The sequence below is a fragment of the Cynocephalus volans genome, chromosome 9 (genome assembly GCF_027409185.1).
Source record: "Cynocephalus volans isolate mCynVol1 chromosome 9, mCynVol1.pri, whole genome shotgun sequence".
Classification (NCBI taxonomy): Eukaryota; Metazoa; Chordata; class Mammalia; order Dermoptera; family Cynocephalidae; genus Cynocephalus; species Cynocephalus volans.
In genome coordinates, this window is record NC_084468.1 from 113460638 (window position 1) to 113486713 (window position 26076).

Below are 26076 nucleotides of genomic sequence, written 5' to 3' on the forward strand. Positions count from 1 at the left end.
GGGCCGGAGTCCAGGGTGTGGTGGAGTGACAGTCGGCCCGCCCGTAATTCCTTGCCCTCCCGAGACTGGCCGGGGACGCCCCACACCACCAGCCCCGCCAGAGAACTGCGGAGGGAGTGGGAGCGGAGGCCGGTCTGCAGGCTCTGGAAAGCCCCGCGCCAGGCCAAGCAAGTGGGAGGGCTCAGTGATGGCAGAGCAGGGCAGAGCTGCCCGCACCTGGGAAAATGGAGGCAGCACCGGGGCGGTGAGTGGCCTGGTGGTGCAGGCGGGAGCCGCGTGGGCATCCACCCCCCGAACAGAGCTGTGCCAGGGATCACTTACAGTGCTGTGCCAGGTCGGGTGCTCGCTCTGTCTCTGGTTTGCCGCCTTTCCCAGTTCTCGGCCGCTGCCGCCTCGGGCTGTTCAGTCGCGGCGCGGCTCGGGCGCTCCCAGGAAACTTCTTTAATGCCGGCCTGAAACCTCGAATCCTGAATAGGGCCGCTGGCCGCCTTCAGCGCGGCCCCGGCCTCCGGGATCCTGTCTGCATCCACAGTAGCCCTGGCGCCGCGTTCCCTGTTTCGAGACTCGCTTTTGCAGCTAAGAAACAGTTCTTTTCCTGCTCCACACTTCAAAGCTGTTGCCTGTAAATGAGGCAGCCTTTCCTGCCAGGGGTAAAGTGGCGGTCACCCCCCACGACCAGCCAGCAGCAGCAGTCCTCCCTTAAGAGATGGCGAGAGAAAGGTCCACAAGTTTCCCGGCTGCCTGAGGCCCAGTGGCCACCTTTTCCACCTCAGCTACTCCGCGCCAGCCGCCGCAGCCGCCGCCATCTTGAAAAAACCCCACTCATTTAAGCTTTCTCTGGTGTCTGCAGCCAGAGTGAGGGTTCCACAATTACATCCTAATATATATACTGGACATGTTACAGTCATGGTGCCCGCCATGTCAAGTAGTCCTTGCCCATAGTCTATTGTTCTGGGGAACAGGATGGGCTATTCTATGCTGAGGGCAGCAGGTGCTTAGATTAAAATTTTGCATATTTTTCAAGGGCAGCCCTATCAAGCACTATCATAAACTGGTTGGTTTGAAGAACTCTTACAAACACAAGTGATAGCAAATAGCTAAACCAAAAAGACTGGGTGTTTTCAGGATTTAGACTAGAGAACAGAGAGAATTGGCTTTTTGGTTGGAAAGTGCAAGGAGCAGCTACACAGAGAACAGGGGTGCCACCATAGAGGAGACTATTAAGGCTGTATGAACTTCTAAGAGGAGCACACCCTTAGAGATGTTACCTGTTTCTCAGTTTTATTGTAAGGAAAATGTAGGAAAATGGTCAAGGAACCTCAGATGTTCAGAATTTTGCCAAGCATTTGATGTAAATATGCACATGCACCCAGGTGTTCCTTGGTTACTGTCTAATGAAATTGTGCATATGCACCCAGGTGTCCTGGTTTATGGACTTAAGTATAAAGGATGAGTGACTGATCCACAGGGCCCCTGCTCCCGGGATGATCGGGGTGGGAAGGGCAGGGTCTGGGGAGGCTGCTATTGCTGCTGGAGGCTGTTACTGTAAGACATTGCTGTCAGTGCCCCTGGGATGCCCCGAGAGGCCACCACCACTGCTGCTTCTGCTGCTACTGCTGCTGTAAGCTGCTGCTGCTACTGCTGAAGACTAAGCTCATGTTGTCTCCCAATGGCTCCTGGGATCTTTCCCAATTACATAGTGTGGATCTGCATGTGAGGGGTGTGGTGACCCAGCCTGACATGTGAGGAGTCTGGTGACCCAGCCAGGCGTGTGAGGGGTCTGGATGACCCAGCCTGTACAACGAGTTAGAAGGGTCTGTGGGCCCTAACCCCTAGCCCTGACAATACAAATGGAAAACTTAGTGTAACTAGAATAACAAAACATTTTGGCCTTAGTTATGAATTGCCCTAGCTTTACAATTGGCTATGTGGGCAGGAGTCTGACAATAATTTCAACTGGACAATAGGCATAGCTATGGCCCTAACCCTATAGTTATATTCCATGTATCTCCCTATCATATATTCCAATTTACTTAAAATGAGCTGTTTGTTTCTTGAAGCAAAAAGAACCAAATATGAATATATGTAAGTCTTTATGTTTTTAACACATCAATCATTCATTCAACAAATATTTATTGAACATTTACGATGCACTAAGCACTATTCGATGGTGGTAGGTATACAGTGGTAAACAGAATAGACAAAGGACCTACTCTCATGAAGGACATATTCTAGTATACAAGACAAATAATAAGCAAGTAGATATAATATCAGACAGTAACAAAGTTCTGTGAATAAAACAAAATTGGATAGTAGAAAAAAAAGGGGGGCGGGGAGAGGTTGGGAATAGCAGTGCTAGATAATGTGGTCAGGGAATGCTTTCCTCATTAGAGACCTGGATGAAGGCAACGGGCCAGACCAGTTCAGGTGAAGAGCATTCTAGGCAGAGGAAACAGGTAAAAGGTCTTCAGGTGGAAACTGGTTTGCCACATTTAAGGAAGCCAAAGTAAGAAGGCCAGAGTGACTAGTAATGAAATGGGAGTGTGATAAGAGGTCTACACATACATAAATATATGAACACAAACTCAATTATACAGAGACACACTGAGAAATCAGTTCAGTTCTGGCTTTATATGAGATTATTAGAAATAGAAATTTAAAGCTTCATACTTAAAACTTCAGCAGGTAGGATATTGGTGGACTTTGGGGAAAGGTCTTCCTCACAGTATAACACCTCAATTAGCACCTGGAACAGCATTGTTCACCATGTAATTCCAGAGATTTATTTTCTCCCTTTCATTCAAGAATAGATAAAATATATTCATCTTCTGATATTATATAAACAAATCAAATTAGGGGGGAGAATATAATTTTTTGGATGAATATCAAAAAAATGGTTTTATTATTGTTTTTATAAATATATATATAAACTCCTACTTCCCAAATTTCAAATAGCTAATGTTGTATTCATAGGATATTGTTAGCACACACTAATAATACATAAATTAGGGAAGACAAAATCAAATTTAAAATCATATCTTAGATTATAGTATTTTTCTATTATCATCAGTCAAATTATGAGAACACATCAATGTACAAAAGTGCTTAAAAATAATTCCATTTTATGATGCTACTAAAATCTACATCATATTTAATTTTAATATTAAAAAAGATATATATCAAACTAAGAAAAACAAAAAATGAAGAAGCTTAGTCAAATAAATAATATGCCTAATGTCATTGGTTTTAATTTACTAAATACTAACTTTATATTCTTGTTGAAGTTTTCTGTCTGTGTTCTAAAACCACATATACACCTAAATAAAAATATTAAGATAATTTTAAATTTCAAGAAGTTTTTAGTGATTGTTAAAATAAAGACTAGTTAACAGATATCGCAGTGAAATAATGTATCAGGAATACTTTTTCTGTAAATGACCAGAGAGTAAATATTTTTAGGCTTTGTGGGCCATTCAGTCCCTGTCACAACTATCTGACTGTATTGTTGTAGAGTAAAACAGCCATCGATAATATGGATAATATTTAAATGACCATGGCTGTGTTCCAATAAATTTTTATTAAAAAGACATGTCTGTACAGATTTCACCCACAGGCTGTAGTTTGTGAACCATGACAGATGCAATTAATCTCTGTATCAATTAGTACACTTTGGCTACAAGAAACAAAATATGAAACAAAACATGAGGACAGTCATTTTTGTCTATTTTATTCACTGACACACCCCAGAGTCTTGAATAGTGTCTGACATTTAGTAAGCGCTCAATAAATGGTTGTGAATAAATATTTTATTATTTCACTTAATATTAAATCTGAAGGCACACAGTTCCAGATGTGCTTCAGCAAGTCAATAGTGCCTTTTATGGACCAATAGTCTCCCCACCTTTCCCTTCTTCCAGTCTCGTTGTGTCTCTGATATCTGTGTTTATGGTTAAAAAATGGCTATAGCAGCTTCACAAATCACTTTTAAAAATGAGAAGGAACAGGAAGGAGGGAAAGCCTTCTTTTTGCCTCTCTTTTTATCAGGGAAAAAATCTTTCCCAGAAGCTCCACAACAGACTCCCTTATACCTCACTAGCTAAAACTGGGTCACATGTCCACTTCTAGGTCAATCCCTGGCAAAAAGACATGAGAACTGGCATAAGTCAACGATTTTTCACCTGAAATGAAGCTTATCTGCCCTGAGCACATTGCCACTGGAAAAAAATTAGGGTTATATGACCCTAATTTAAGTTAGGGTTATATGAAAGAGGGAAAAAAATGGCTCTCATGTAGGCAACAATGATCTCTTCCATACCCTCAATAATAAAATAAAAAATGAAAACAATAAAATTTAATTTTTATTGTCAGAAAATGCTGTACATGTATTCATTCATTCAATTACCTTACCCAATTTTGTTCCTCTGGCAAGTTATGAGAGGAGGAAAAAATGGTATTAGGGGAAAAAGCAAGACAAAACAAAACAAAATAAAAACCAAACCAAAAAAACCCCCCAAAATTCTCAACATGAACTAAGTTTCAAGAAAGAGATTTAAAAATGGGAGGGAGGATCATAAAATAAATATTTTTTCACCTCTTCCTTAGTCTGATTTTTATAAAACGACTTCATTATTTCTTTTTTATAGTCTATTCCCAGATAATGTACACTCATATACAAATATAACTATTAAAATGTTTCCAAAACCTGACAATGTAGAATTGCATACTATCACATAATATGTGCCATTGCTAGCTTTCATTATACAGACCTGACCATGTATACATATTTAAATATATTTTCCTTAAAAATGATAAATTCTTTTGATTTTACAGTCCTTAACTATCATATATGATTAAAAATAGGATGTTTCCCTAAAGACGTAATTAATAGAGTTCACTTTAAAACCTGGTAACATTTTTGAGTTCCACAAGTGTCTTTAATAAGCTCAAAATCCACTTTTTCCCACTTTCCTTTTATATTAGAAATAAACACATTCATGAGACATGACTTCATTACTCTTAAATAGGTGAAGGCAGATTTTAAAGACTGGCTTCAAAAGACCTGGACACAAAAGGAAGAGTGTGAAGTCCAACACAGGAAACAACTAAATAATTATGTCAACCATAAAATAGCTTATCTACTCCCCATATATTAAAATACAAGCTTAATCTAAACGTATTGGTGATTCATAAATCTTTGTAATATTCCTTACTAGGAACAGCATAATCCTGTTTAATAACTATTTTGGGAAAAAATAGTAAATCATGAAAAATTGAAGTTAGAAAAACTTTTCCTTGGGGAAAAACACAAATAAATGAAAAAACTAAAGCCCAATTAAAAGATTTACTTATTTTGTACTTCAGCAAAAATCAATAGCATCAATACAGAAAGTTTCAGAAATTAAGAAGGAAGAGAAACAGTGAAAATATACTATTTAAAAAGGAAGCGAGAAAATGACAAAATAGTCAAAGGGAAAACAGTAATTCCATGGAAGTGCTAGATAAGTTTAAACAACACCATCTATTAATTTAAATATAGCTACAGTAAAATAAAATAAATATAACAACAGTAAAAGAAAATTACTATATAACATAGAGGAATGCAAACAAAAGAATGCCAAAGTTTAAAAGAGCCCATGTTTTAGACGAATTTAGAACTCAAAAAAATTTTATTTCTTCATTTTTTTTTCAGTCTAGTTAGAAGTCAACAACAAAATATTCATCAGATTTCAGTCCAATTGCATGACTTTAAAGGTTTAAGAAACGTGGGATACAATAAAGCTTTAAACACCTTTTAGAAGTGAATATAAGAGAAGATCTCTACGACCATAGGCTGAGAGAGAACTTTTTTTTTTTAAAGATGACCAGTAACCCGTTTTTTAAAAAAAACAAAAACAAAAACAAAAAAAAACCCAGTCAAAATGACAAAAATGAAGAAGCTTGACAAGAGCTAATACTGGTAAAAGATATGCATCAATGTGAACTCATAAATATCACTGGTGAGAATGTAAACTGGTACAGCCACTTTGGAAATTAATTTGACATTATATCGTAAAATTGAATAATCACACAACCTATGGCCCAGCAATTTCATCCCTTGAAACTTTTGTACTTGAGCATGATAGCAAGTAAAAAAATTTAAGTTTCAGAATACTAGATGATACCATTTTTACACAGTTTTAAAAAATGAAAAACTAAACAATACATTATTTGGAGATATACATACCTATAAAATTTTTTTTTTAAAGCAAGGGAATGGATAAACATAAAATTCAAGCTACTGTTTACCTCTGGCAGAGGGAAGAAATGGGATGGAAAATGGAAGGAGAACATGAATAGATGCACCAGTATTGGTACTTTTTAGCTCTTAAGCTGGTGGTAGATTGACAAATTTTCATTTTATCAGTATTTTTCCCAACATACACACATATATTATACACTACACTACTGATTATTGATATTTATTAGGTGTTCATTACATAGCCTATTCCAAGCACTTACTTTATACCTTACAGTTAGCCCTATAAAATAGGTTCTGTTATTAACTCCAATTTACAGGTAAGGAAACTAAGGCAGAAAGAGGCTAAGTAACTTGTCCAAGGTCACACAGCTAGTACATAATGGAGCCAGGAGTCAATCAGATAATCAGGCGCTGGAGTTCACACTCTTAATCAGTATACGATATGTATTGAATATCAAATAACAATAGCTACCTAAGACAACAATAAATAAAAGAACCAATAGCTAATTGCTCTACCTTTCATTTTCCTTGATGACATTTTCAAGTTGTAGTTTCATCTCACCAACCTGTTTCTGAAAGAAAATATGGTGTAGTAATACATTTTTCAGACAATTAGATCTTGATTAAGTAGTCCATTCATATGTAAGCAATCAGATTCTATGACGCTAGTATACAAATAAGAAAGACTTATTCTTTAATTCTAACAAGCAATATTAAATATGGATAGTTTAATAATACACAGATGATAATAAAATATTAATTTTGAACAAAATTAAATAAAATAAAAATATTTTACAAAACACATTGAGAAGTACTTATAAATATAATTCTTATGATTGGTAGCTATGATAACAAATGAAAGATATTCCTCAGTATGTCACTATAACAAATACCAGATGACTCCTATATCTGAATGTGTATCTTAATTAATTCACCGAAGTTTAGGTGAAACCCACATGTATTTTTCCAGTATTTCGAAGGGTAAAATTTTAATGGTGAAAAAGAAAATAGTGGTCTTCTTTAGCAGTCATCCATTCAGTCTGTGATTCACCACCTTTACTAACTATCCAAACTCTCTGCATTAAACAAGGCTGGTATGGTAAATAGACATGGTCACTGAAATATACTTAGTAGGAAAGATGATAAAAAAAAATCACTAACTAAAATACAGTGAAGAGCATAGGCAGGCAGAAAATCCAGCCAGTTGCCCCCATCATCCTGCCTGTGCAGAAGGCAGGACCCTGTGCTGCTGCCACTGGGGAGACCCCAGGCAGGCAGATAACCCAACCAACTGCCCCTGCTTTCCTTCTCCGCCCATGCAGAAGGCAAGATGCCAAGTTGCTACCATCAGAGAGACCCTGGGCAGGCAGAAAACCTGGCCAGCTGCCCCTGAGACTCCACCCCGCCTGTATAGAAGGCAGGACCCTGTGCCACCACCACTGGGAAGTTCTTACACAGCTTCTGCAGAGGTGGTCAACAACAGCCACCACCACAGCAACATCCATGACCACTGTGCAGATGGCCCTCACATATTTGACTTCACTGACACAAGGAGAGTCACTTGGGGAGCCTGAAAAAGAGGAAGTCTTTCTCTTCAAAGTACACTCCAGAGTAATAGAAAAAGAGTAATAGAAGCAACTGACCTACCAGATGACCAGACATCATCTGGTAGATCAGAGACCTACCAACATAGAGCTACTATAAATACAAAAAAAAAAAAAAGAAAGAAAGAAAAGGACAGAAAAAATGACACTGCCAAAGGAATTTAGTAACTCTCAAGTACCAGACACTATAGAACAGGCTCTTGAAATGATGAAAAGGAATTCTAAGTAACTATCTTAAGGAAACTCAATGAGATAAGAGAGGACTCAGATAACACACTGAAACAAGAAAAATCATCCAGGATATGAAGGAGTAAATTTACAAAGAGATTAATACCTTTAAAAAAATGTAGCAGAACTCATGGAACTGAAAGAGGCATTCAATGAAATAAAAGACAAAACCAAGAGCTTAAGCAGCAGACTAGAGCAAGCAGAAGAAGGAATTTCTGAACTCAAAGATGGTTTTTATGAAATAACCCAGGTGGACAAAAAAAAAAAGGAAAAAAAGAATTTTTTAAAAATGAAGAAAATCTAAGAGAGCTAGCAGACAACCTTAAGCACACAAATATTTGAATCATGGGTGTTCTAGAAGGGGAGGAGAAAGGTAAAGCATTGAAAAATCTATTCAATGAAATAATAACAGAAAACTTCCCACGTATAGGGAGAGACACAGACCTTGAGATCTGCACACTCAATATCCCCATACAGATTCACTCCAAAAAGATCCTCTCTGAGACACACTATAGTCAAACTGGCAAACCTCAAAGACAAAGAGAGAATCCTAAAAGCAGCAAGAGAAAAGCATAAAGTCACTCAGAAGGGAGCCCCCATCAGACTAACAGCAGATTTCTCAAATGAAACTCTACAGGCCAGGAGGAAATGGGATGTCATGTTCAAAATACTAAAAGTAAAAAAATTGCTGGCCAAGAATACTATATCCAGCAATGCTATCCTTCAGAAATGAGGGGGAAATAGTGTATTTCCCAGATAAACAAAAACTGCAGTTCATCAGCACATGATCAGCCCTGCAAGGAATTCTCAATGGAGTCATGCATCTGAAAACCAAAAACAACAATCACTACCACCAATACACAAGAAAGAACAAAACTGACTGCTACAACACAAATACAAATGAGAAAGAAAAAAAGAAACTAAATCTTACCACCACAAAAAAAAAAAGAACAACTAACGTGGAAGATGAATACTAAAATGAGAACAAAAAAAAATATTTAAAACATTGAAACAAAAAGCAATAAAATGTCAGGAATAAGACAATACCTCTCAATAACAACTCTAACTGTAAATGTATTAAACTCCCCACTCAAAATACAGAGACTGATGGATTGGATCAAAAGCTAGATCCTACTATATGCTGCTTTCAAGAGACTAACCTCACCTGTAAAGGTGCACAGAGACTAGTAATGAAGAAATGGAAAAAGATATACCATGCAAATGGAAACCAAAAACTAAAAGGAGCAGCTATTCTAATATTGGATAAAATACACTTTAAACCAAAAACCATAAAAAGAGACAAAGCCTTTATATAATGACAAAGGGATCTATCCAGCAAGAAGACTTAACAATCATAAATATATATGCACCCAATACTGGAGCACCCAGATATACAAAGCAAACAGTATTACACTTAAAGAAAGATAGAACCCAATATGGTAACAGTGGGGGACCAGAACACCCCTCTCTCATCATTGGAGATATCATCCAGGCAACAAATCAATAAGAAACACAGGATTTAAACTACACGTTAGATCAACTGGACCTGGCAGATATCTACAAAACATTTCATCCAACAACTACAGAATATACATTCTTCTCATCAGCACATGGAACATTCTCCAAGACAGACCACAAGGTCACAAATCAAGTCTCAATAACTTCAAAAAAACTGAAATCATTTCAGGTATCTTTGTAGACCACAACAGGTTAAAACTATAATAAGAAGCAAAATTCAGGAATCTGTACAAATACACGGAAATTAAACAATAGGCTCCTGAATGACCTATGGATACAAGAAGAAATTAAACAAGAAATCAAAAAAATTTCCGGAAACCAATTAATATAAAGACACATCAAATCAAAACCAGTGAGATACTGCAAAAGCAGTACTAAGAGGTAAGTTTATAACAATAAATGGTTACATAAAAAAATAGATCTCAAGTTAACAATCTAATGCTACATCTCAATGAACTAGAAAAACAATAACAATCCAATCCCAAATTTACTAGACAGAAAGAAATAATTAAAATCAGATCAGAACTAAATGATATAGGACCCAAAAAACAATACAAAAGATCAATGAAACAAAAAGTTGGTTTTTTGAGAAGAAAAACAAAATAGGCAAACCATTAGTTATTAGTTAGGTTAACAAAAAAATAAAAGGAGAGCAAAGACCCAAGTTACAAAAATCAGAAATGAAAACAGAGACATTACAACCAATACCACAGAAATACAAAAATGTGTTAGAAACTATTACAAACAACTATACACCAGCAAATCTGAAAACCTGGAGGAAACGGATAAATTTCTGGACACATACAAACTGCCAAGACTGAACCAAGAAGAAACAGGAAACATTAATATACCAACAATAACCAATGAGATGGAAGCAGTAATCAGCAGTCTGCCAACAAAGAAAAGCCCAGGGCTGAATGGCTTTACTACCAAACATTTAATGAGGAATTAATACCAATTCTCTTCAAACTAGTCCAAAAAACTGAAACAGAGGCCACTCTCCCAAACTCATTCTATGAGGCCAGCATCACCTTGATACCAAAACCAGTCAAAGATATAACAAAAAAAAGAAAACTGCCAGCAAATACTGCTGATAAATATTGATGCGAAAATCCCTGACAAAATACTAGCAATCGGAATACAGCACATGCCAAAAAAAAAAATTATACACCATAATCAAGTAGGATTCATCCCAGGGATAAAAGGATGGTTCAACATATACAAGTCAAAAATGTGATACATCACATCCACCAAATCAAGGACAAAAACCATATGATTATCTCTATAGACGCAGAGAAAGCATTTGACAAAATTCAACATCCCTTCATGATAAAGACTCTCAGCAAATTAAGTATGGAAGTAAAGCATCTCAGCACAATGAAAGCCATTTACAACAAGCCCACAGCCAATATCATCCTGAATGATAAAAAACTGAAGGTGCTTCCCTTAAGAACAGGAACAAGACAAGGATGCCCATTCTTACCATTCCAATTTAACCTAGTACTAGAAGTACTAGCCAGAGCAATCGGGGAAGATAAAGAAAGAAAGGGCATTCAGATGGGAAAAGATGAAGTCAAACTGTCCCTGTTTGTAGATGACATGATCTTATATATAGAAAAACTTAAAGACTCCACCAAAAACTCTTAAAGTTGACTAATAATTTTAATAATGTTGCAGGATGTAAAATCAATGACTAAAAATCAGTTGTGTTATTCTCAATTAACAAAACAGCAGAAAAAGAAAGCAAGCCCATTTATAATAGTCACCAAAAAAATAAAATACCTAGGAATCAATTTAACCAAGGAGATGAAAGATCTCTACAATGAGAACTACAAATCATTACTAACAGAAATTAAAGAAGACACAAAAATATGGAAAGACATTCGATGCTCTTGGACTGGAAGTATCAACATTGTGAAAATGTTCATACTACCCAAAGTGATCTACAGATTCAATGCAACCTTCATCAAAATACCAATGACATTCATCACAGAAATAGATAAAACAATCCTAACATTCATATGGAACAACAAAAGACCCTGAGTAGCCAAAATAATCCTGAGCCAAAAAAATAACACTGGAGGCATAACACTACTTTTCTTCAAACTATACTACAAAGCTATCATAACCAAAACAGCATGGTACTGGCATAAAAACAGACACTTGTACCAGTGGAACAGAATAGAGAACCCAGAAATCAACCAGCAGACTTACAGCCAACTGATCTTTTACAAAGTCAACAAGCACATACATTGGGGAAAGGACTGCCTCTTCAATAAATGGTGCTGGGAAAATTGGACAACCATATGCAGAATAATGAAACTAGACCTGCACTTCTCTCCATGTACGAACATCAACTCAAAATGAATTAAAGACTTAAGTATAGGACCTGAAACTATAAAACTACTAAAGGAAAACCTATGGGATACACTTCAGGAAGTAGGACTGGGCAAGGACTTTATGAATAAGACCCAAAAAGCACAAGCAACAAAAGGCAAAATAAATAAACTGGATTATATCAAACTATGAAGCTTCTGCACAGCAAAGGAAACAATCAACAGAGTGAAACAACAACTTATAGAAATGGACAAAATATTGGCAAATTATACATCTGACAAAGGATAAATATCCAGAATATACAAGGAACTCAAATAACCACACAGTAAAAAACAAATAACCCAATTAAGAAATGGGCAAAGGAGCTGAGCAGACATTTTTTGAATGTAGACACACAAATGGCCAACAGGTAATTTAAAAAATGCTCTCCATCACTAATCTTCAGAGAAATGAAAATCAAAACCACATTGAGATATCATCTCACCCCAGTAAGACTGGCTATAATCAAAAAGACAGAGAATAACAAATGCTGGAGAGGATGTGGAGAAAGGGGGAACTCTCCTACACTGTTGGTGGGACTGTAAATTAGTACAGTCACTATGGAAAACAGTACGGAGGTTTCTCAAACAACTATAGATAGATCTACATCCAGCAATCCCATTTGTACATACATATCCAAAGGAATGGAAATCATCATGTCGAAGGGATACCCACACTCCCATGTTCATCACAGCTCTATTTACAATAGTCAAGACATCGAACCAACCTAATTGCCCATCAACAGACAACTGGATAAGGAAAATGTGGTATATATACATTATGGAATACCACTCAACCATAAAAAAAATGAAATTCTGCCATTCACAGCAACATGAATGAGTTTGGAGAAAATTATGTTAAGTGAAATAAGCCAGGCATAGAGGGAAAAATACTGCATGTCCTCACTCATAAGTGGGGACTAAGAAAGAGAGAAGGAAAGAAAGACCACAGTGGTGCATTAGACTTACAGAGGGAGGGAATATACCTAGGGTTGCTGGGCATGGAGGGAGGGGTGTGGGAAGAGGGTAGTCTGGGAAAGGTTGGGTCGGGGACACAGGTAATAATTGCCATTTGTGGTAATGGGCATGCTGATAGTATTGATCATCACATCGTAGGCACAGGTGGTGATGGTCAGCTTTGTTCCCCATGAATACCATAATCAATAAAAATAAACAAACAAATGAGGGAAAGCATCATAAATGTCATTTCCTTAAAAAAAAATATGGCTAACAACCATAATTTGACCTTTTGATGGGGAATTACAGAGGCACAAATTTCTGTTGAAGACTGAAAGACATGTTCTGTTACTGTGATACGGTGCATTTATTTTTTTATTTTGTATCTGGCCACTTTTGTGAACTCTGTAACGCTAATAGTTTTATGATTGATCATTTTGGAGTTTTTAGGTAAGCAGTCGTTTCATAGAAACATTGATCCTGACAGTTTTCTTCCCTCTGCCTCACCTCCAGTTTTAATGTATGTTTTTAGTGCATTGTTCAACTTAGATAAAGTTGCTGGTTGACAGAGAAATGAGGAAAATAAGAACACATGAGTTTTTCTTAAAGCTAAATTATTCAATTCAAAAAATTATTTTTATTGAGAGGTACCCTTCCAACTTTTTAAAAAATAAAATGATAATTCTACCAAAAAATACAATGAATAAAATGCGTACTGTAAAGGGAAAGATATGAAGGTATGATTCATTCTGTTTGAGGGAATAAAGGGATTGGTAGGATTTCAAAAGGAAAGGAAGAGCATGTCAAGTAGGGAGAAATATAAGTAAAAGCAAAAAGGCAAAAAATAAGTAGTCAGCTCTCAATAAGGGTAAATGTGTGAATAGAGAGCAGGAAAGAGGTCATGTAAAATCACACTTAAAACTGCAATCAACTCATGATACATCCATTAGTCTTGATGATGAACCTAGGCTAAAGAAGAGGTGCCAAACCTGGAGTAAACCTTAGCAAGGTGGAACGGGCAGTTCTCCAAGCCTTTCTCTCTCCCTTTCAACCAGAGAATCTCAAGGCAGCTCGGTCTAGGAAATCAGTTCTAACTACAAAGCTGGCTTGACAGGTGAACTTTTCCCAGGTCCCTACTATGCCTCAGTCACAATTAAACCGAAATAAATTAATTTACTACCAGATCATTGAACAGTGACTATATATGGAGTGATTCAGTGAGAGATAAAATTGGAAAGGCAGGTGCAGGGTCTAGAATGCCATGATAAGAGATTAGAATTTTATTGCAGCAATTATCCCCATTTCATAATTCTTTTAAAAAATTGATCTTTAAAAGTTGCAAACATATCAGGGTATATTGAGAAGAATTTATTAATTTTAAATAATTATGTAGGATATATAGGCATTAGCTAAGATTTAAAGACAGATCATAATAGTCACATCAAAAGTTCTTTACTGTAAAATATTTCAAAATATTTAATATTTGGAAAGAAACAAAATCTACATACTACTTCTCACATCATCAAAATTTTCCCTCATATTTAAATATTCTGGCAGAAAATCTTTCATATAGAGAATTGCAGTGGTACTTTTCCTGCTTTGAAGATATATTATTTTTTGACCTGGTCAATAAGTAACAAGAACTAGTTCTACTAATCAATAAGATCTATGTGAGCAACTCTTCTTTAGAAGTAGCAACAACTCGGGCCAAGCCATGGCGCACTCGGGAGAGTGCGGCGCTGGGAGCGTGGAGACGCTCCCGCCGCGGGTTCAGATCCTATCTAGGAATGGCCGGTGCACTCACTGGCTGAGTACTGGTCACGAAAAAGACAAAAAAAGAAAAAAAAAAAAAAAAAAAAAAGAAGTAGCAACAACTCTTCTCATCATAGACTCTTGGGCTTTCTACTATAGCGTTTTCTCTCTTATAATTAATTAAGTAATCACCCTTAGGTGGTAAAGAATGCTAAATAGAAAAATGAAGTTAAACACCTTAATAAAATACCCGATTAAAGAGATGCATGGCTTAGATAGATTATATAAAATTTAAGAGTTTAACTTAAAAATAACTAGCAATTCTATGTCATAACAATCAAAGCACACAATATATCATCACAGCAATTCAGAGTTAATCCAGCAGAAACTTTAGGTTCACTAGTCCTAAAAATAAAAACAAGATGCCATTTATGCAAAAGAGAGCTTTCTGTTTCTCTTTAATTGTCAGTAAGAAAGATTAAAAGACATGGCTGTGGTTGGCTTAAATTTAAATGACCATGAGCTAAAAAGTACACAGTAAAGACTAGAAAAAGAATTAATTTATAATAAAACAGAAACTGCAATTTAAAGAAATGCTCGTTTTTGAAATTTGGGCCTATAGAATCACTTTATAAGTTTATGTATTAGAGGAATAACCTTGGAAATGAAAGTCTAAATAATTCCAAATGTAAATGAAGAACTTCATTTTTAGAAGTTGTAAGCATTATGTGTTCTTTTGGTAACACTACATACCAATCCATTAATTGATAAATATGAGATTGTTAAGCTAGCTCTAAGCATCTTGTTCCCATAAGCCCTGACATTTAATCATTCATTAAATACTCAAGGGCCTTTTATTGCTATACTTTAAAGCATATGGTAAGATCTCTTTTCATGCATGCATGAAGAGAAAAGAAAGTAAGAGAGAAAGTGCTTAGAGTCTGCCATGCCTACAGACTTATACTGAGGATACCAGTCTCAAGGTGTTATTTTTCTATAAAGTTATTATACTTTCTTATATTTGCATTAAATTATGTCAATCCTGCTAGCCTTGCCACAACTGAATTGATTTTGGGATTGGCATCTGAGCCAAATATAATCATGAGTATATTCAAGTTCTAAGAGAGATCATTGTCTCCAAGTGGGCTTAGCTTGAGACATGTCAGTTCTATTTAAGAAATGCTTCTATTGCATGGTTATCCCAGTATCAGAAAGGTAAAATTTGGGAGAAAAATGTAAAAGACGTTTTCAGGTCAAAGAAACACATTATAAATATTAGGTATACTTTAAATATGTAGCTTGTTGAAACTTAGATTGTATCCTGAACAATTCTGTGCTATTATTCTAGTTCTCCATGAGCCTGCTATACATCCTAGTCTTAGAAGCCCTGGGACCCAGAATGATAATTGGTTTGTACAGCCAGCTTTCTTAGTTTATTATTCCCTTTACTTCCCATATAAACCCCCACTACTAAGAAGATTTCAGGAAAAAAAACTGCGATAGCTTAAGCCTCTGTTATAAGTCGATCAACAGCATCTAAAAGATATAAGACAAAAGCATCTGATAGACATAATATTTGAAATTGGAAAAAAAAATCATTCTGCAAATAATGGGAAATGCAGGTAGAATGAGGGAAAGAAGCAAGGTCTCAAAAGATGTAAGACAGTTTGGGGTTAAAAAAAATATAGCAAACAATAATGAGATTAAGAGATTCTTCTAAGTACTTAAGAGATGCCCCTGACAGATAGCAAGAGCAAGGAAATACTGAATTAAAAGACAAAATCAAAAATAATCTTTAAACACCCACACTCACATAGAGCCAAGAATTGATTAGTTACAGCTAAATATTTTCTTCCTCATCAATGTTTTCAAAAAGAAAGGCTATTTTACTTTTTCTTGTCATAATAAAATATTACAAAAAGCATCATAACTATGATTTCATACCTGATAATATTTCAGCTGCCCATTTAGCTCTTCCCGTTGTTTATCATACTCAGTAATAAAAGGTGCTAAAAGGCTAAAGAAAAAATAAAAAATTAGAAATAGCTGTATTCTGTTCCACCTAGTTTAATAAATATGTAACAGGTAACATAAGTTAAACACCAAAAACTCTGTTTAATTTACCTATAAGAATCAATACTTTGCCTTTTTCCCTAAACCACGAGTTTTTAATCTTAGCACAATTAATATTTGGGGCTGAAAAATTATTTGTTGTGGGGGGGCTGGCCTATGCATTGTAGCAACATCTCTGGCCTCTACCCATTAGATGCCAGTAGCAGCCTTATCCTCTACATTTATGACAAGCAAAAATGTCTCTAGACATTGCCACATATCCTTTGGGGGCAAAATCGTCCCCAGTTGAGAATCATCTTACAGACTCAGTAATACTTGCTTTTTCTTGTCAATTCAATAACAGAGCATTTAAACCTAATTACAGCGGACCATACAATAAACATTTTTAATACTAAAGAAATTATTTTAGTGATAATAAATATAATGTGAAAATAATATTTTTCTGGTAATACTTTACCTTTGGTCAACTACTGAGTTTTCTGATGTGTCATCTCCATCTCCTTTGACAACAGCTTTCTATAAGAGAATATGCAACTTTAAATGTTTTCTCATCTCATTCTAGCTTAAATTGACAGTGGTTTAAAATTAAATACAATTAAAACTTTTATAATCTTAGAAAAATCTATTGATGTAATTCAAAAAGAGAAAAAAAGAAAAAATAATCTTCTCAATTGATATTAAAATGTATAAGGGTACTTCAAAAAGTTTGCGGAAAAATTAGAATTGAAAGATGATACGAATCTTTCCACGAACTTACTGAAGTATCCTTGTATTTGGCAAATTTAACACCCATATATAATAAAAACTCTTGGCATATTAGAAGCACAATAAAGTTCTCTTAATTTGATTAAAAAATACCTACCAGTAACCTACATTAATTACCATTCTTCATGGGGAAACAGCAGAACAACTAAATTCACTAACAATACAAGGCTGCTTGCTATCACTGCTAAAATTCGACATTGTAATAAATGTTCCAGTCAATGCAATATGCTGTGGGTGTAATTTAAAGGTTAAAAAGCAAGATATAACACTATTATTACATACAAACAATTTTACCATTTCCCTAGAAAACTCCACATAATTTACCAATTATTAGGACTAACAAGGGAATACACTAAGTCACCAGATAAAAGATAAACGTTTAAAAAATGCAGTAGCTTTGTCAAATATTGACAATAATTAGAAAATGTTATAAGAAAAAAAAATCCTATTCACTACTGTAACAAAAGGTAATACCTGGAAATAAAGCAAACAAAAAATGGTATAAGAACTTACCGAGAAAATTAATTTTCCTGAAGGACATAAAAGAAAATCTAAATAAACGGGGTGCTATGCTGCTATGGTGTGAATGTTTGTCCCTCCAAAGCTTCTGTGGAAGCTTGATCCCCAATGTGGCAGTGTTAAAAGGGTGGGAAACCTAACTATGGTATGTGAAAGGTGGGACCTTTATGAGGTGATTGGATTGTGAGGATTGTGCCCTCATGAATAGATTAATTCATTCATGGACTAATGGGTTAATGGTTTAATGGGTTATTAGGGACTAGACTGGGGGCTTTATAAGGATAAGAAAGTATGTGAGAATCTGCTCCTGCTCAGCCCTTGCCATGTAACTGTCTGCATTGCTACAGGACTCCTGAGAGAGTTGCCACCAAGAAAAAGGCCCTAACCAGATGTGCCCCCTGTACCTTGGCCTTCCCAGATTCCAAAACTGTAAGAAATAAATTCTGTTTCTTTATACACTACCCAGTTTCATGTATTCTATTATCAGTGACAGAAAACTTACTAATAACATATATTACATTCATGTACGTGTGGAACAATTAATAATGTAAGTATTCTCTAAAATTCAATACAACTTCAATGCAACTCCCCCCCCAAAATTCCAATAGAATAATTTATGAAACTTGATCTTAAATAGATCCTAAAGTTCATATGAATGAATAAACGTGCAAAATTAGCCAAGATAATCTGGCAAAACAAAAAGAAAAAAAGAAGGAAGTGCTTGCTTTACTACAATCCAAACACCATAATGCTAGAGTAATTAAGACAGTATCTGAAAGAAACAGTTAACAAAGAGAATAGTACAGAAAATCCAGAAATAGGTTCGAGCATTTATACATATGTTATACATAAAAGAAGTGGAATTATAACTTGAATGGACAAAGTACTGCTATTTAACAGTTCTGGGTAGTGAAACAATATTAGATCCCAGCATGCACTAAATGGAAAAATAAATTTCTCATAGATTAAGGATCCAAATGTTTTTGAAAAAATCTTTCATAATTATTGCAAAAAAATTCATTATTAACCTTAGGTTAGAGAAAGCTTTCTTAAACTCTACAAATGCAGAGAACTTTGTCTGTTTTACTCATTAATATCCTGAGCAGTGCCTGGCATACTTTTACTTGAATTATATTTGCTAGCTGGAAGATACCAGGAGTAAAACTCATAAATGAAAAGATTGATGTATTATCTGTTTATGTTGCTTATAACAAAGTACACGGAACTGGGTGATTTATAAAGAAAACGAAATTTATTGCTTACAGTTTCTGAGGCTGGGAAGTCCAAAGTCCATCTGGTGGTGGCAACAGTAACCCAGGGGTCTCACACTGCAAGATGGTGGAAGCACAGAGAGCAGAGAGAGAGAGACTCTCCTCTTCTTTTTAAGCCCTCAGAACCACACCCCTGACCACCATTTTTAATCCATTCACTACTGCATGATACTTCAATCCAAACACCTCTTCAAGGCTCCACCTTTCAATTACCATAATAGGATTTCCTACCCTCTTAACAGTCACAGTGGGGGCTAAGTTTTCTAATACATAAAACTTGGGGGACACAATTCAAGCTTCAGGGAGTTTGAGGGGGACATAATTCAACCCACTACAACTGACAAATTTTACAACATGCAAATTTAAAACTTCTATACTGCTAAAGGTACCATAAACAAATTTAAAAGGCTGGCAACATTTGTAACATAGTCAAAAATTTAGTATCTAGTATAAAGTATGAGGAAACATTCAAACACAAGAACATGTACAAGGACATCCAGTGCAGGCTTTACTGTAATAAAAAAAAAAATTAGGAAAAATATGTCTATTAGTAAGATAAATAAAAAATAACACAACAGGATCCCATAAGTATTTCAAGACTTTAACTAGATTTGTATGCATCAACATAAATATAAAAACAAAGAGGTTACTTCCAGGGGTGAAAGAAGAAAATGGGACAGAGAGGAAAGGTGTTCAAAGAGATCATTAAAATCATCTGTAATACTCTGGTTTTTCTGAAGGGAAAAAGTATTCATAATCACATGTATAATAAAAATGATTTAAAAATATAACTCAAAAAAGCTTCAAATTCTAAAGTTTCACTTAATTTTCAACATCTTAAATCTATAAACACTTATTTACTTACTATGTACAAAGGGCCATATTAGGCACAGTAGGTAATACGAAGATGAACAACTCATGGTCCTTATCCGTAGGATAGGTGTGGAGTTACAGAGACAGGCAAATAAGCAAGGAACAATAATAATCATAGACTTGCCATGGAAGAGGCATAGAATGTTAAGAATGAGTAGGTTGAAACAAAGATAATCAAATACTATTTTTATTCAAGTACTACATACATACAGAAGAATGCACAAATTAAAGTACACAGCTAAATAAATTTTCACGAAGTGAATATAACCACGCAACAAGAACTCAGATCAAGCAGCAGAATATAAGCACTCCTCACTTTGCATGGCAACGTGTTAACAGAAATTTATACATATTGTATAAATTTTGTCTTCATTTTGCACAGTTCTGTGGAAACATCAAATCTAAACAAGGACACAGTTCTGATACGCACAAGTTTCAGTTAATATGGTGCTTCGAAAAGTGAGAACTGCCTGCATAACCAACAACCCAAAAGCCCCTAAGTGCCCTCCTCCAGTCACTACCCCCAGAGTCCCTCAAGGGTAACCAAGTCCTGACAGCAGAGATGAGTTTTGCCTGTTGTTTAAATTTATAAAAACAGAATTGTACAGTATATTCTCTTTTATGTCTGGCTTTTTTTACTCAACATTGGGTTTCTGGGATTTCTTTCTTATTGTTGCTAGTAATTTTGGTTCGTTCATTCTTATCGACATATACTATTTCACTCTATGATTTGCCACAATATATTTATTCCTTCTACTGTTAAATGAACATTTGGGTTGTTCAGTATTTGGGTATTGTGAATAGTGCTGCTATAAATATTCTTGTGAAAGTCTTTTTCATGTATAAATTTCTGATGGGTATTCCTAGGAGTGGAACTGATGACTCACAGCGTCTGCATCAGTCAGTTCTAGTAGATTATACCAAATAATTTTCTAAAGTGAATAGACCAATTTATTCTCCCATGGGCAGTATATGAGTGTTTTTATACATTTTTGCCAGCACTTGAAATTAGGTCTTTCACTCTAGACAGTGGGTGTGTAATAGTATCTCATTGTGGTTTTAGTTTCCATTTACCTGATAAACAATGAAGTTAAGCATCTTTTTCTAAGTTTACTGACTATTTTCTGATTTTATTTTTTTTATTGAAACAAAATTGATTGTATGTATCTGTGGGGTACAGAGCTGACTATCAGTATTTGTATAAAATATGTGATGATCAAATCAGGATTATTAGCATAGTCATCATTACAAAATGTAATCATTTTTTGTGTCCACAATACAATCACTCCCTAATCCCCCTCCCTCTCCCTCTTTCCCACCTGTAGTAACCATAGTACTGCTCTCTCCTTCTGAAAGTTCAATATATTATTGTGGTTGCTGTTTCTTTGTTTCTTTCTTTCTTAATATTTTTTAGCTCTCACTTACGAATGAGGACATGATGTATTTCTCTTTCTGTGCCTGGTTTATTTCACTTAATTTTCTGCAAGCTTATCCATGTTGCTGTAAATGGCAGAATTTCATTCTTTTTATGGCTGAGTAGTATTCCACTGTGTATGTATACACCACATTTTCCCTATCCAGTTGTCCATCAATGGACATTTAGTTTGGTTCCATATCTTGGCTATTGTAAATAGAGCTGTGATGAACATGGGAGTGGAGGTATCCCTTTGACATGATTGCCATTCCTTTGGGTATATACCCAGCAGTGGGATTGCTAGATCATACGGCAGTTCTATGTGTAGTTGTTTGAGAAACCTCCCTACAGATTTCCATAATGGTTGTACTAATTTACAGTACCACCAACATCTTAGAAGGTCTCCCCTTTGTCTGCATTCTTGCCAGCATTGGTTATTCTCTGTCTTTTTGATAATAGCCAGTCTAACTGAGGTGAGATGATATCTCAGTGTGGTTTTGATTTGCATTTCCCTGATGATTAGTGATGTTGAGCATTTTTTCATGTACCTGTTGGCCATTTGTATGTCTTCCTATGAGAAATGTCTATTCAGGTGCTCTGCCCATTTTTTAATAGGACCTTTTTTTTCTCACACTGTTAAGTTGTTTGAGCTTCTCCTAAATATCCTCTTTTGTGAAGAGCCAGTGCAAGTCTTTAGCCTGTTTTTCTAATGCACATTTTTGGGGGTTATTAATTTGAAGACATTCTTTATTATTCTGAGTTTTTTCCAGATTGCAAATATATTCTCTCCCTCAGTAGCTTGCCTTTTTACTTCCTTAATGATGCTTTTTAACAAACATAAGTTTTTTCATTTTTAAGTAGTCTAGTTTATCATTTTATCATAGTGCTTTTTGTGTCCTGTTTAAGATATCTTGTCTACTAGAAGTTCATAGATTTGTTCCCCCAAGTTTTCTTCTAAAAGCTTTATTATTTTACCTTACACATTTAGATATACAATCAATCCAGAAGTGGTATTTGAGGGTAGTATGAATAGTGGTCCAGATTCACTTTTCTTTATTCTATGTAGAAATCTGTTCTGTATAGAGCTATTTCTGAATTCTGTTTGATCAGTTTGTACCCTTGGCCAATACCATACTGTCCTAATTACTATAGCTTTACAGTAAATATTGACATCTGGTAGTATCTGTTCTCCAGCATTGTTATTGTTCTTCAAGATTGTCTTATCTCTTCTTGTCCCTTTGCATTTAAATTTTAGAAACAGCTTGTCAACTTTGAAAAAAAAAAAATCCCACTGGCATTTTAATTGGGATTTTGCTGAATACAATTAAGCCTCACACTACATGAACATAGTACATCCCTACACTTATTTTATTCTTCCTTAACATCTATCAATATTTTATGGTTTTCAGATCTTACTTTTCATTAAAATTATTCCTAAGTATTGAATGGTTTTTTTCCCCATACTACTGTAAATAGTATTACTATTTAAATTTCATTGTCAATTGAATTGTTGCTATTTCTAGAAAAAATTTGTAATTTAGCTTTTTATCCAGAGACACTGCTAAATTCATTTAAATGTGATAGTTTGTGTGAAGTTTCTTTTGGGTATTCTAAATCCATGACCTTATTTTCTGCACATAATGGCAGTATCATTTCTCCCTTTCCAGTTTTTATATCTGTATTCATCTTTTTTGACTTCAGTATAATGCTGAATAAAAGTAATTTTAACTAGCATCCATGCTTCATTACCATTCCAAGGGGAAAAGCTTTCAACATTTCACCATCAAGTATGATGCATATCTAGTGTTTTTGGAGCTAATCTAAACAATTTAGAAAGTTTCTTTCCATTCATAGTTTGTGGAGAGTTTTTATCATGATCGAGAGTTGAATTTTATTGATTATTTTCAGCATCTCTTGAGATAATATAATTTTTTTCTTTCAATATAGTGATTTACATTGATTTTTTTTAAATGTTGGTTTAACATTTTTCTTTGTGTTGCTGGAATAAACCCCCACTTGGTAGTAAGATATTATCTTTTTAATGTTTGATTTATAATAACTGTTTAGGCTTTTTAAATATAAGTTCATAAACATGATTGTCTATAATTATTCTTTTTCAAATGTGTATTGCAGATTTTGCTATTACGTCAGCCTCATTAAAGCAGTGGAGAAGGGATTCCCTTTTTTCTATTCTCTAAAAGAGAGGTAAGATTGATTTTATTTCTTTCTTAACATGTTTGGAAAACTTCACTTATAAATCCCTCTGGACCTAAGGTTTTCTTTGGGGGAAGGTGTTTAATATTGGATTCAATTATTTTATAGGTAAAAAACTATTCAGATTTCTACTGCCTCTTGAAATAGTTTTAAGTTGTGCATTTCAAGACATTTGTCCATTTTATCTAAATTGTCAAAGTAATTATTCTAATCTTGTCATAATATCCTCTTATACTCAATTTATAACGTGTAAGATTAGCAGTGATGTCAAATTTTTCACGTGATCCTCATAATTTATGTTTTTCTTTTCCCTCTATCCACCATGGAAGAGATTTATCAATTTTACTGATCTTTTTAAAACAACCAACTTCGAGTGAGCCACGGGGTCGGCCCCATCTATTTTTTCTTTTGTTGTCTTTGCTTTTTGGTGCCATATCCAAAAAATCACTGCCAAGACCAACGTCAAGGAGCTTTTTCCCTGTTTTCTTTTAGGAATCTTATGGTCTTACACTAATTCATTAATTCATTTTGAGTTGACTTTTGTGTATGATATGAGTCCATTTTCTTTCGTTTGCATGTGGATATCCCATCAGATATGTACATCCTTCAGAAACTTTTCCCAATCTCTAAAACTAAATTTTTTTTGTTACCCTTGATACACATTTTAATGTTCTTAATATACAAATAACATGCCATTTACCTAGTTATTTAATATTTGTCTCATCCCATATTTTTATCAGTCTTTAAGTTCCTATGATATGGTTATTTTATTTTATTCACCTTTGTATCAGTTTTCTGTCGCTTATAACAGAATACCTGGAACTTGGTAATGTATAAGAAAGAGGTTAATTTCTTACAGTATAGAGGATGAGAAGTACAAAGTCAAGAAGCCACATTTGGTGATGGCCTTCTTCTTGGTGGGGACTCTCTGCAAAGCCTCACGGTGACTCAGGGTATCACATACAAAGGGCTGAGCGAGAGGACATTTCCACATGTTTTCTTCTTCTCCTTATAAAGTCCCCAGTGTACTCCCTAAAAACCCATTAAACCATTAACCCATTAGTCCATGAATGGATTAATCTACTCATAAGTGCATAGTCCTCATGATCCAACTATCTCTTAAAGTTCCCACTTTTCAAATGCCATACTGGAGATTAAGTTCCAACACAAGCTTTGGAGGGGACAGCATTAAAACTGCAGCAACCTTCATATCACTAAAGCACCTGGCATGGTTTCTTGCATAAAGTTATAGCTCAATAAATATTAGTTAACTATTTTCTAATAACAGTTACTAAGGAAATACTAACCTAAAAATAAATGACCCAATAATCCAAAATAATTATAAAAATTGTATGATTCTGAGAATAAACATAATAAGTCAAAACACAGATAAAAAATCTTTGAGGGAATAAAAATGTAGATTTAGCAATCCCTTCTCATTTGCTAGAAAACTTTTAGAATAAAAGACTCCATTACTTAATAACTTGAGATCTAGTTGAAAAAAATCATGTGGGGAGAATAAGACTGAAACTCACTATAAAAGCATTGTATCCTTTTCATATTCTCTAAAACAAAACTTAATCAAAGTACACTACATAAAAAAAATTTTACAGAATTTTATATATCTTGAATTGATTCAATAATATATTGAATCAATTAATTCAATAATATATATATTGAATCTTAAATAATTGATACTGTAAAATAAATTTCTATTTATCTTTGATCTCAAGATGATTTCCTGAGATGATGGTGATGGTGTATTGCAGAGAAAATGTCAATAACATTGGTTGTAGTTAGGTAAGCAAATTCTCTGGATACTTTTCTTCCTCCTACTAACAAATCTTTAAATTCTCTAAGTATTCTAAATATAATTCTTAATGTCTAAGTTTGCCTCTGACTTAGTATTGACTATCAAATATATAAGTGACATCTTTTCCTTTATCCTTCGGATAAAGTATAGGCTGACTAGCATTTTGTGAAGACGTTCTTGCATATTTTAAAGGGTTGCAGCAAATCCCTTTAGCCCTTCATTCATATCATGAGGAGATTGACTTTCATAATTTATCAATAAAGGTTGATGTACAGCATAAAATATTGCTAAACTCTTATAGTTGGACTCTGTAAAGTGCTAAATCACTAATTTCCTAACATTATGGGATGATGCAAAAACACCTTTTCAAGGTTTAACCTGGGGAATACATCAAACTGAGAGTCTAGGTCTACACTGACCAATACAGCAGCCACAAACATATGTGACTATTTAAACCTAAAT

At 35.0% G+C, this 26076-nt stretch overlaps 1 protein-coding gene across 1 annotated transcript in view; it reads right to left on the reverse strand.

Moving 5' to 3' along the window:
• The window catches only part of SCLT1 (sodium channel and clathrin linker 1), a 226989-nt gene that overhangs the window by 186696 nt on the left and 14217 nt on the right, over nt 1–26076 (reverse strand). Inside the window, exons 3-5 of the mRNA XM_063108441.1 lie at nt 17203–17261; nt 16617–16689; nt 6755–6810 (exon numbers count right to left, since the gene is read on the reverse strand). Of these exons, the coding sequence (XP_062964511.1) occupies nt 6755–6810; nt 16617–16689; nt 17203–17261 (188 nt within the window). The remainder of the gene's footprint in view (nt 1–6754; nt 6811–16616; nt 16690–17202; nt 17262–26076) is intronic.